A 12,868-nucleotide genomic window follows, 5' to 3' on the forward strand; every position below is an offset into this window, starting at 1 on the left:
CACCACAGCCTGGAATGCCTGTGTGGCGCCACTGTGTGGTCACACAAACATTTTACAGCCCGTGTGTGCTTGTCCCCGACTTTCTTTCTCCTGGGGTCTAGAATTGAGCGCATTCACCTCAGCCAATGCCCCTGATGTAGGAAGCCCCAGGTCACTAAAATCATCCTTTCCTGGGTAATCCAGAGCTCGTATTTCCATAAGGAATTAAAATACAAAGAAAAGAAGCACAACATTTAAATTTTTCCGTTAACCTGATTCCAGCCATTTATATACCAGACTGGAATCATTCAGGGGGAAGAAATGCAGTCTTTTCCCCTAACATATGCTGTTTTCATGGTAATGCCTATGAAAGTAAATGTTTATACAATTAAACCTTATAAAGCAGTGTAATTTAGATAAAAGCACTTTTAAATGTAAAGTATCAGATATGTGTTATTCCCGTGGTAGCACTAAAAAAAATTTTAAAAGAAGAAGAAAGAAAACAACACAAGGAAAACAATGGACACTTTCCTCCAAAAGAGGAAAGTTACTTCTCTGAAACGCAGAGATTAATGTTCTGGAACCTACAGCGGAATTTTGAAATTGCAGTTAAAATGTACTTGTAGCCAAATCCCCAATTATATGAGATCTTGACTTTAGATTGGATTTTTAATAGATCCTTACTTAGCACTTTCTCTTTAGCAACATTTAAATGATTTTTGTAAGTAAATCTGAAGTTCTACTTTCCTGCATTCTGTGCACAGTGATGTAAAATCCACACACAAATACAGTCAGTCTTCATTACTCAGAGTCCAGACCTGCAAATTCGCCTACTCACTAACATTTATTTGTAACTCCAAAATCAACACTCGAATTGCTTTCTGGTCATTCCCAGACACCCACAGAAGGGCAAAACATTTTGAGTTGTCTGACACGTACGCTCCCGGCGGAGGTGAGGCGAGGGGACACTCTGCCTCCTCATTTCGATTCTCATCTTGTAACCAAGGGTCCTCTTCACGGACTATTTACTGCCACGTTGTTTGCATTTTTGTGCTTTTTGTTGGCAGTTTCGCTGCTGAAAGTGGCTCCCAAGGGGCAGTGCGGACAGGCTGTCTGTGTTCCTAAACACAGGCAGGTTAGGTTGTGAGGTGCCTTACGGAGAAAATGCACCTGTTAGATGAGCTCTGTTCAGGCTGGAGTTCTGGGGCCGTTGGCCGTAAACCTCAAATGACAATAGTGGACTGTGTATGCCTCTCCCCTTTAGGAGGATTCGTCCTCCTTGGGCGTTTTTGGCTCTCGTTTCTGTGACTTGCCCCATTGGTTCTTATTTCAAGGAAACAGTGGAGTTTCTAAAAGGAGGCTATCCCCCGGGACGTCACCCGACACAGCACCTCCCACTAACATCCTTCTTCATCCTCTCCCTGCCAGGGCTCTTCCTGGCCCCAGGTCTCCAGAGTAGCAGGACTTAATCAGAGGTGAGACAAAGGAGAGACATGGAATGGCAGAAATGCTGGGGCGTCCCAGCCGCTTCTCGGCTTTTCAGTTTGCTCAGTGCTGAGAAAAAAAAAAAACAATGACCTTTCAACTGTTCTGCAGTCCCTGCCGCTAAATCAAGTGTTGCCAAAAAAAAACCAACTCTGGTTTTCAGACTTGGCTACATATTTGAAACATCTTGGGGAGCTTAAAAAAATGACTGCTCCCTGGGTCACGATTTTATTGGCAGGGGCTATGACCTGGGTGATAGTTGAAGTCTGAAAAGCTTCCCAGGTGATTCAGATCTGCAGTAAAGTTTGAGACCCTTGGGCCTCAAGCACAGGGTTGGTGCCCCTGCAGGCCCAGCACAGAAGCTATGTGGCCACAGCCCTTAGGGGTCCGGGATGCGTAAAGACAGTCAGTGTTTTAGTAGCTGTGAATAGTGAGGGCACCTCTGCTTTTCAAGCTGTGGGATAGTCAGGAAAAGAGAGTCGAAAAGCTGTGCTAGTGCATAACCCACCAGCCACAGGGCTAGGGAGACACTGGAAGGAGCACTGAACTTGAACTGAAGCAGTTTCTAACCAGCCAGGGAGTAGGGGTGGGCGCTAGCTTGCAGGTCTCCCCTAGGTGAAAGACTGAAAGCCCCATGTCAACCTAGCCAGCTCTGTTACCTGTTTGGTGCATTAGACTTTTCAGGCTAGCCTGAGACTTCAAGCCCTTATAAATGGAGCAGTCAAGGCTGTTGCTTTCTTTTTACTGTGGTAGATTGAACCATTATTTCTGGAAAGAACTCTTTGTAATTGGAATTCATGATCCAGAGTTCAGCGGAATGGATCACAACTCCGAATAACCCTGAGTATTTGGTTCCAGTTGATTTCAGGTGGCTCAGGGGCGGGACCAAGCAACCATGTGGTAATAGGTGGCCGGTGTACCTTAAGCATTTGATGAAAATTTGGCATCAAACAAGAATCAAGCACCGAACCAAGTTATTACTTCTCTTGTTTAAAAATATAAGAAGCTGGCCCTCTCTGCTGCCCACACGCCGGAATGCGCTGCCACCCACTGTAGCAGGCCCACCTTCCCCCTCTCACACTGAAGTTCATACTTTATGGCCTATCTCGTGATAATCGCTCTTCAAAAAACGGCCACCCCCCACATCCACATGCCATTTCTTTAGGGAGGCCTTTCCTGACCATTCCAGAGAAAATGCGTATTTACCTCTAATGTCCCTTCAGCACTTCATTCATGAAATCACAAGATAATTGAGCGCCAGACCCGAGGCACCCAGGGAAGAAATAAGAGAAACCAGCTCCAGATCTCCTGGAGTTTCGTTCTGGTGGAACAGACAGACAGACACAATCGTCCCTCCATGATTAGAGCTCTCTCTGATCATGTCGTTTTGGAGCTGGTTTGTGTATCTGTTCCTGCTCGTAGTACGAGCTCCACAGAGTGTTTAATTGACCTGTGGATCGCCAGCCATTAGACACTCACACGCTCCGGACTACACAATCCAGCTTTGAAATGGCTCAAACCAGAATTCCTTCGTGGGTCCCGGAGGCCTGGTTCTCCCCAGCCATGGTCCCTTTCTCTTTCCACCCTGGTGTTCTTTCTTCTCTGTTAACAGGACTTGGTGGCACAAAGTACATCTCCTTTGAGGAACGGCAGTGGCATAACGACTGTTTTAACTGTAAGAAGTGCTCCCTCTCACTGGTGGGGCGAGGCTTCCTCACAGAAAGAGATGACATCCTGTGCCCTGACTGCGGGAAAGACATCTGAAGCCCACACGGCTGCTTGTGACAGGCACGGATTTAGGCACTCTCATTCTCCACCAGGCAGTGTTGTGTCTGGTCCCACCGGCCATGCTGAAAGTTCCCTCTTGTGCTTCTCAGTGATATTCACGTTTGTTTAAACCCTTTAATCCTTTGTACTAGCTCAATCCCAGGGAAGGAGGAAACCCTTCTGTAAACCCGTGGTGGGAAGATGATGTTGAATTTTCATAATCAAGCAGGGCAATTCCAAGTGTAAAAATCCTTTTGAATGACATCTTTATACATGTACCTGTCTTTCACTACGTATTTAATTTTTAAGTGCAATTAAGACATCACGAACTTGAGTTTCCCGAACTACATGAGATAATGAAGAGTGGGCATTTACAACTGTGTAGCTTCCTGTCATGTAAGACCTAGAGCAAGATCATATAGCTTACAATAAAGTTATCCAGAACAAAATCCTTGGCCACACACAGCGCGTGAAATAATGATTAAACATCGAAGTTCTGAGCATTGCGGTATAAGGCACGTGATTGTACGTTCCACTGATCACTGTATGAAGTACAAGTTCGGACAGGCTGGGGCAGCATTCACGGAGATCCGTCACACCTTTCACTTCCAAGAAAGCCTTCCGTCAGCACCACAACCTCTTCCGGGCTCCCTTCTCTTTGTTCCTCTCTCCCAAACTCTCTCCCCCAGAATTTAATGCTCTGCATTGGATGCGGTAACAGAAACTCCAGAATATGAGCTAATGACAGTGAAGGCAGTTGGGGGATCACTTTTCCTAAAAGAGCTCAGCGCTTTCCCATTGCCATGGGTCCCTATCCTACCCCAACCTGCCCTCTCGTCCAGAAAGGGAAGGATCATGAAAGGACACCAGCACCTCGAGGTCAGAGATGGCCTCTTGCTCATCTGTGTATTCCCACTACCCCAGCAATTTAGGGCATTGCTTTGGAAGCCTCTGTTGTTTCTGAAAGGAGAGGAAAGAGAGAGAAAAAGAGAGAGACTCCCAGCTCTCAAATCTTAATGATTTGAGCTCTTAGCTTGGCATTCATCTGTAAAACCATCCGTGAAGGCATGGTATACACTTGGAGAGCACTGAGCCAATTTGTGAGCTAGGGCATTGCCTGTGCCCCTTTCTAGAATGCTAACAATAGCGACTTTTGTCCTTAGTTTTCTAAGGTGGTGTAGTACCATAAAATGACTTCACACATGCTCAGCATGGCTGGGACTTGATTTCCACCAAAGTCCCAGCCATGCCGAGCATGTGTGAAGTCAGTTTCTTCATCTGAGTGCTGGACCACATAAGAAGTGTATGATGATGTCTGAGTCAGGCCTTCTGAGAACTCCATGGCTCAGTAGTTCTCTTGCCTTCTAAGTTGTATTATAAAAGTGAAAGCATTCTTGGAGTTGTGCTTTTTAAAGTGAAAATAACAAAATTCAAGACAAAAAGGTGAAAGCTTTGGAAATGTCATTGTGGAGCACCTTACCTGTTCCTCATAAGAACCACAGATACACTGAACACACCTGACCTTAAATTAATGGAAGGAAGGGGGAGCTCTATTTCTAGTAAGTAGCTCCTACTGGACTCCAGTAATCTTCTGGAAAAAATATTTTAAGAGTTTTGAAAACACCAGAGCATGATCCAAGACAGGAATACTTGAGAGAGGAGTGGACACCTGAGGAAGGGAAAGGCAATGGGTAGGTTTCATATTTTTATGGCTTTTAGCCAAAGGCAGGCCCCAAAGGGGGAGCTAAAACTCTTGTTAGAAAGTCTGCAGTCTTACTGGCTTGAAGAACCAGAGGCCAGAGCTTGGGACAAATAACATCTGGAAAGTTAAGGGGGGAAATGCTATGAAAAAGAAACCCAAGTTCTTTGTATGAAAACCCTATCCATCTCTGGCTGACAACTGAACCATGCATTAAGAGGCTAGACCCCAAGCAGTCCAGCCAAGGCTCAAAGAACAAAGTTGGGGGGCTGCAGGGTGGTGGTGTGCAGAACTCAGTGACTGTCTTCCCAGTGTGACAACCATTTAACTGGAAAAACTGTGTTTGGGGGAAGGTGGGTATATATGCATACCAAATAAATATGTTCAAATCTTGGAAAATCGCCCTAAAGGTGTGCAGCAAATGGAGAAACATTTGGGGAAATCTACATGTTAAGAAGAAGAGTGAGAGTCTATGGCACTTGAGCCATGGACTGATCCCATTCCCCAACCCCCTCCCAGTTTCCTGGGACAGAAGCTCTACTCTGGGCCAAGTGCAGCCAAGAAGGGAAGGGCTCCTCCTACTGGTCTAGGGCTGTGCCCCAAGCATGACAGTCTGCAAATCTTGGGGCTCCGATCACTCCTGTCCCACACTGCCCATAGGGTGGGGGATCCAATTAAGAGGGGCTACCTGAGAAGACCCGAGGCTACCATGCTCCTAAGAGTAGGATTGCGTGAAGACATTTATCAGGATGATGTTGGCATGTTCTGCTAAGGATATCAGTCTTCCCTATCCAGCATTTAACTCATGGAGGAGTGTTGCTCCAGGACAAGCAGGACACTGTCCAAGCCCAAGGTGTGGGTTGGAGGGGCAGCTCTGTGAACTAGTAGCTCGCATCTCTGCAGGAAGGGACTGCTTGGTACCAAGAATGGAAGAATCTGTGCTACGGGGATTATGAAAGACAATGGGGATTCTGGTGGCAAGCAGTAGAGAGGGGGTTGCTAGCTATGTGATAGGAGCAGCAAAAGGCAAAATGGAAGAGCAGCCAGAAGTTTAACTGAGAACCAGGGAAAGAGAGATAGGAAGAGCTGTCCTGGGATCCCATTTATTGCTGGGGATCCAGGAGACTGTGGGCATGGACTGGGTCATACCCACTCAGGAGCAAACAGAGTGGGACATGGAGCAGACCTGAAAGCATTCTCTACGCCACACACAGATCGTCAGCAAAGAGCAGAAGTCTCATTAGCTCAAAGAGCTTAGGCAGAAACTCTAACCAATCTCCAACACTGGCCAAACATATAAACATGTTCAAAGAATTAAAGGAACATGTATGACAGCAATGCTCACCAAACAGAGAACACCAAAAAGGGATAAATGTTACAAAAAGAGCAAATGGAAATTCTGGAGTTGAAAAGTACAATCACCAAACAGAAAATGTACTGGAGGGGATCATACATTTGAGTTGAGGGAAGAAAAAAGAAAAAAACAGTAAACTTGAATAAAGACCAACTGAGATTATAATTTGAAAAACGGGGAAATGAAGAAAAATTAACAACCTCAAAGCAATGTGAGATACCCTTAAGTGAACTAACATATGTATAATGGAAGCATCAGGAGGAGAGAGAAAATGGACAGAAAAAAAAAAAACAAAACATTTTAAGAATGGCTGAAAACTTCCCCAAATTTGATGAAAAAAATTTAATCCAAAAACACATCCAAGAGGCACCGGGGTGGCTCAGTCTGTTAAGCATCTGCCTTCTGCTCAGGTCATGATCCCAGAGTCCTGGGATAGAGCCCTGCTTAATGGGGAACCTGCTTCTCCCTCTCCATTTGCCCAGCCCCCGCTCATGCCTGCTCGAAATCTCTCTCTCTCTAATAAGTAAAATCTTAAAACATGCACACACATGCATGCACACACACAGATTCAAGAACCTGGACAGACCTAGAAGAGAGAGTTTGAAGTCTGAGTCCATCCACACACAAAATCTGAGTCTGTCTCCAGCCCGACCCTACTCACTTAGCCCTCTATCGGTTGGAAATCATGACACTGCATGGTTATTTCTGACTGGCTCTATGATAATCCTTTTTATCAAGCAAAACTTTTAATTAAATTATTAAATGAAATGTACTCAGGGGTGCATCACACAGGTGTTAACAGGTAAAACCAAACTACAGAGACAGAAGTAAGAATAGTAGTTACCTTTCTGACTGGGAAGGGACATGAGAGAAGCTTCTGGAATGCTGGAACTATGGTCCAGCTAAATCCTGCCCACTGCCTGTTTTCCTAAACAGTATTTTATTAGGACGCAGCCATGCCTATTCACTTACACATCATGTGGCCCATAAGACATTCTTCCTATCTGGCCCTTTACAGAAAGTTTGTCAACCCTTGCTCTATACCTTGATTTGGACAGTGGTTACATAGCTATAAGTTCGCTCTGTTTAAGATTTTCAAAACTTTGTCGTATTTTATGATGCTCTCCATAAAAACATGTATATTCTATAGTTGGCTGTACTGGACAGATATTTTTTTTTTTTTTTTTTTTTTTTTTTTTTTTTTTTTTGTAATATTTTATTTATTTGACAGAGAGAAATCACAGCTAGGCAGAGAGGCAGGCAGAGAGAGAGGAGGAAGCAGGCTCCCCGCGGAGCAGAGAGCCCGATGCGGGGCTCGATCCCAGGACCCTGGGACCATGACCTGAGCCGAAGGCAGAGGTTTTAACCCACTGAGCCACCCAGGCGCCCCCTGGACAGATATTTTAAAATTTACCTTTTTCTTGAAATAAAGCAAACTTGCTTGATCTTTACTTGGTTATTCCAACCGATGAAAGCTCTGGGAGTCAGTCTCTACCACTGACGTTTCTACTGACCGTCACGCTTGGGATATGTTTCCTTGTATGCTTGCATAATTTTGACTAGTGCTAGTCACTAATTAAAAAAAAATTACCTGTGGGCATTTCCTCGGGGTCAGGATGAGCCTGTCTTCCCACAGAGATGACTTCTATCGCCTCTGCCACTCGCTTGAAGCCCTGCCAAACTGGGACGACTTCTGAGTCACTTGCTGTGTTTCCTTGGCCGTCCTGGGGGGTCAGGTGTGGCTGGGATTATGAGAGAGCCAGCTTGCATGTTTCTAGCTTCCACAGCAATTCTTCCTTCCTATCTTCCTGTTCTTTCTTTTCCTTCCCTCTTGTTTTCCCTCCCTCCCTCAGCAGGGCAGGCTTACTTCTCTTTACCTTTATCTTTAGCATAGAATTGCTCTTTGGGGTTGTGGCTATTAGGTTTCCTATCTCTGGGGGTATGGGCCTTTGACTTCTCTGCACTTTACATCATGGTCACCAAAACCCTGGCTCGCTTTCACCAGGGCATCAAAGTGGCCTACTTCTCTGGATTCCTGGATTCTCTTAGATTCTTGACTGTTGGCTCTTCAGTGCTTTTTTCCCCTTATTTTCTCCCAGCAGAATTGTCCCTTAACATCTTAAAAAGTGAGAGCTTTTTTTCCTCTACTGTTTGGCATAAGAAAACCTAACTATAAATGTTAATTCCTCTCTTGGTGACACATTCTACAAAATTGAGACTTACACTGATTTTACCTCTTATTTTAGTATCTTGGAGCTTTGATTTAAAAATGCATAACTACCTTGTAGAACAAATCATGTATTTATTAGAATTATATACCTAAACTTCGCAGTAATTTAAGATATTGTAAAATTCTGATTTTTTTTTCTTATGTGATCGGTGTGTATGCGATTTGGTGGTGGTTCTTGTTGTTTTTAATTGTGTTATGTGAGTCACCACAAAATACATCATTAGTTTTTGATGCAGTGTTCCAAGATTCACTGTTTACAGTGCTTCATGCAGTCTGTGCCCTCCTTAATACCCACCACCAGGTTCACCTGTCACCCCCATCCCCCTATGATATTGTAAAATTCTTAGTTAACTAGTCTACCTTCAGCCCAAACCATAAAAATCCGGTCACTGGGGGCACCTGCGTGCCTAGTGGGTTAAGCCTCTGCCTTGGGCTCAGGTCATGATCCCAGAGTCCTGGAATCGAGCCCCTCATCGGGCTCTCTGCTCGGCGTGGGGGCCGGCTTCCCCCCACCCCCTGCTTGCCTCTTTGCCTACTTGTAATCTTTGTCTGTCAAATAAATAAATAAAATCTTAAAAAAAAAAAAGGTGATCTTGAAAGTAATAGGAGCCCACACACCTACCCCATGGGCTGCTTGTTATTGCTGGCTAGGAGCCAAAAAAAGAGAACAGTTACAGTTAGGAAAAAAAAAAATCCAGTCACTGAAGTAACCGAAAGTGAACAGTTTTCCTTCCAAGGCAGTCCCCTGTTGGGGAAAGTCATCAGAAAGTAGTGATTGCCAGCTGACATGTGAACCAGACCCAGGCGCTCGGAGGCTCCTCACCCAGTCCTGTCCACAGCCGATGGGAATGTAGCTTGCCTTTGAGCTGCCTTTGAGTTGGGAGATACCAGTATGAACTCACGTTTGGCTTACTGTAGAGAGTTCTGTATGGAAATATTTACAGACGTGTGTATATAGGGTGAGTATACACACATTTGTATTTCTTTGCTCTATCAATTGAGATCGAGAAGCAATGACACCCCCACTCTTCGCTTGCAGATCTTGCTAATACCAGTCTTCAGTAAAAGGAATCAAGGCTTTGTGGAGAAGTGGCTGCGTTTAGGACTGGGGTAGGAAACAGACAAGATGAACCTGGAGCATCTGGAAGGGCTAGAAAGTGAGGAAGTGCTCCGAAGCAACCACAATGATGAGCTAAGTCAAAGGGACACAGGGGCCAACTGAGAGAGTTTCCAATGGCCAAAGCTAGAACAATTTGCGGAAGAGGCCATCAGATTATAACCCAAAGATAAGATTCCGAGTGCAAGTTGGAAAACAGTGTGGAGATTCCTCAAAAAATTAAAAAGAGCTTCCCTATGACCCTGCAATTGCACTACTGGGTATTTACCCCAAAGATACAGATGCAGTGAAAAGAAGGGCCACATGTACCCCAATGTTCATAGCAGCAATGTCCACAGCAGTGATGTCCACAATAGCCAAACTGTGGAAAGAGCCGAAATGCCCTTCAACAGATGAATGGATAAAGAAGATGTGGTCCATATATACAATGGACTATTATTCAGCCATCAGAAAGGATGAATACCCAACTTTTGCACCAATATGGATGGGAATGGAGGAGATTGTGCTGAGTGAAATAAGTCAAGCAGAGTCGATTATCATATGGTTTCACTTACTTGTGGAGCATAAGGAATAACATGGAGGACATTAGGAGAAGGAAAGGAAAAGTGAAGGGGAGTTAAATCGGAGGGTGAGACTGTGGACTCTGAGAAACAAACTGAGGGTTTTGGAGGGGAGGGGAGCGGGGGATGGGTGAGCCTGGTGGTGGGTATTAAGGAGGGCACATACTGCATGGAGCACTGGGTGTGGTGCATAAACAATGAATTTTGGACCACTGCATCAAAAAACTAAGGATGTATTTTATGGTAACTAACATAACACACACACACACAAAGAATAAGATTCCGAGTCCACATTGACATAAATTATTAAATAAATTAAATAAAGGAGACTAGATAAATGTGTACAGAATTACAAGTAATTTATGTAGATACTTGGCCCATAAAGGTGGAGCATATTCCCTACTCAAGTCTTCTCCTTCCAAAAAATACAGTGGGAAGAGGAGGAAAAAGAGTAGTTCTCTATGTGGGGCGCCCAGGTGGCTCAGTGGGTTAAGCCTCTGCCTTCGGCTCAGTCATGATCTCAGGGTCCTGGGATGGAGCCCCACATTGGGCTCTCTGTTCATCAGGGAGCCTGCTTCCCCCTCTCTATCTGCCTCTCTGCCTACTTGTGATCTGTGTCAAATAAAAAAAAAATCTTTAAAAAAAAAAGAGTAGTTCTCTATGAACCCGACTGACATACAGTCCCTCAGCCAGGTGACCAAGATTAACCTCAAAAGCAGTTAAGTCACACTGATAGTATATACTGCTAATATGGGTTGAAAGTCACACTTTACCTCTGTGACGTTCCCTCCAAAATCCATAACCCCAGTCAAATCATGAGGAAAACCTAAGACAAATTCAAAGAGGGACATTCCACACATCTAATCAGGATGGCTCAAAACTGTCAAGGTCATCAAAAATTGAAGGAGAGTCTGGGAAACTGTCACAACCAAGAGGAGTCTAAGGAGTTCTGCAGACTAAAAATGCAAGGTGGCGTTCTGGATGGGATCCTGGGACAGAAAAACATTAGGTAACAAGTAAGGAAATACAAGTGAAATTATGGACTTTGGGTAACAATAATGTGCCAGGATTGATTCACTTCCATGAACATACCATACTAATGCATATCAGTAATGGGGGAAATTCTGTGTGTGATGCATGGGAACGCTCTGTACTATCTTGGTGATTTTTACAAACCTCAAACTTCCCTAAAATAAAAGGTTTATTTCTTAAAAGCTTATTTTAAAAAATTACACAGCAGGACAGATATAACAAAAAGCTTAGCTAGATGCAATTCTATAGTTATGAAAAATAGCTTTTGCCATAATTGGTGTTTTAGTTTCCTAACGTTTGTCAAAATATTAAGTATTTTAGTTCAAATAAATTGGAAAAGAAAATGAAAAAACTAGGGTAATTTTACTAAAGAAAAAAGGTCAGGGCTATTACACACTTACTTAGCAAGTCGTCTTTTTATCTTTTGGTTAAACTAAATGTCTGGTTAGGTCTGAAACATAGTTAACAGCTTTCAACTGCTTGTAGAATCAAATCAAAAGTCCTTACCATGGCCTAGGTAAGATCCTACGTAAGCCGGCTCCCGCCTACCTGCTTTGGCTTCATTTTATATATTCTCCCTGCTCTTTTCACTGATCATGGAGCCACACGCTCTTTCTGTTCTCAAATCCTAGTAAGCCTCATGGCTTTCACTCTGTTCTTGACTAGTATGTTATCTAATGCTTGGTAGCAAACCATCCCCAACACTTAGTGTGGCTTAATACAACCCCGATTCTGTTCACTCAGGATGCTCTGAGGCAGCTATTTGGGCTGGCCTCACCTGGGACACTCATGGAGCTGTGGTCCGCTGGCGGCTAGCAGGGCGGGGGTCGGGGGGTGGTTGCTAAGTCACGTCTGGTGGTTAGTGCTGTTTGCTGATGTTTTTCTAACAGGCTTTTTCAGGCGCCTGCAGCAGGGGTTCCAGAGGGAGAGAAGCATTTATTTGATGAAAGCAAAGTACAATGCCATTCCATATTCAAGCAGTGGGAACAGACTCTACCTCTGATGGAAGGAGTAACAAATATGTAGACATTAAAAATCTACCATATGGATGATGCTTTTCCTGAAAGCTTTCCAAAACTGTCAACCCTTAAAAATAATTTCTTCAAAGAGGGATTTCCTAACCACTACATTTAAAGTAGCTCTTCGCCTTCCCTTCCCCATCTCTATTTCATTTCTTGGTTTGATTTGCTGTCATTACAATTATCCATTATTTCATTGAGCAGAAACGTACCCATCTTTGTTTTTTTGGCACACCAGGATAGACAACTGGGTTTAACAGAAACTGGAAGAGCAGAGCACTTCAGTAAAAAGTGCTTTAGTAAAAACAATGAAAACAAATTTTGTCTTTTCTGTCCGGACCAAAAAATCACCTATTTTTTAAAATTCAAGGTAGAAAGTAAGCTGAAATTTTCCAAGTAGTTAAATTCAGGACTTCGGTCTCCAACATTAATATCCCAGTTTAGAAGTGTACTTTTTAAAGATCACCGCAGACACAAATAAATAATCCTTCAACTGAACTGCTCGTTTGCTCCAGTATGTAAGAGAGCTTACTCCGGATAAGGTTCGAGGGACCTGTTCCCATCTGTCAAAGCATAGCGACCTCAGGCTGTCCAAACACCTGACACTCTAGCCCATCGCCGCCTCA

General features: G+C 44.0%; 1 protein-coding gene across 3 annotated transcripts in view; it reads left to right on the forward strand.

Annotated features, from left to right (window-relative positions):
* The window catches only part of FHL2 (four and a half LIM domains 2), a 69,827-nt gene extending 63,452 nt beyond the window's left edge, over positions 1-6,375 (forward strand). For all 3 annotated transcript variants that reach the window (XM_045981162.1, XM_045981165.1, XM_045981163.1), the window contains exon 7: positions 3,077-6,375. In XM_045981162.1, coding sequence (XP_045837118.1) covers positions 3,077-3,228 — 152 coding nt within the window. In that variant the 3' untranslated portion in view covers positions 3,229-6,375. The remainder of the gene's footprint in view (positions 1-3,076) is intronic.
* Positions 6,376-12,868: the final 6,493 nt, after the last annotated feature.

The sequence above is a fragment of the Meles meles genome, chromosome 16 (assembly GCF_922984935.1).
Source record: "Meles meles chromosome 16, mMelMel3.1 paternal haplotype, whole genome shotgun sequence".
In the NCBI taxonomy this organism is placed as follows: Eukaryota; Metazoa; Chordata; class Mammalia; order Carnivora; family Mustelidae; genus Meles; species Meles meles.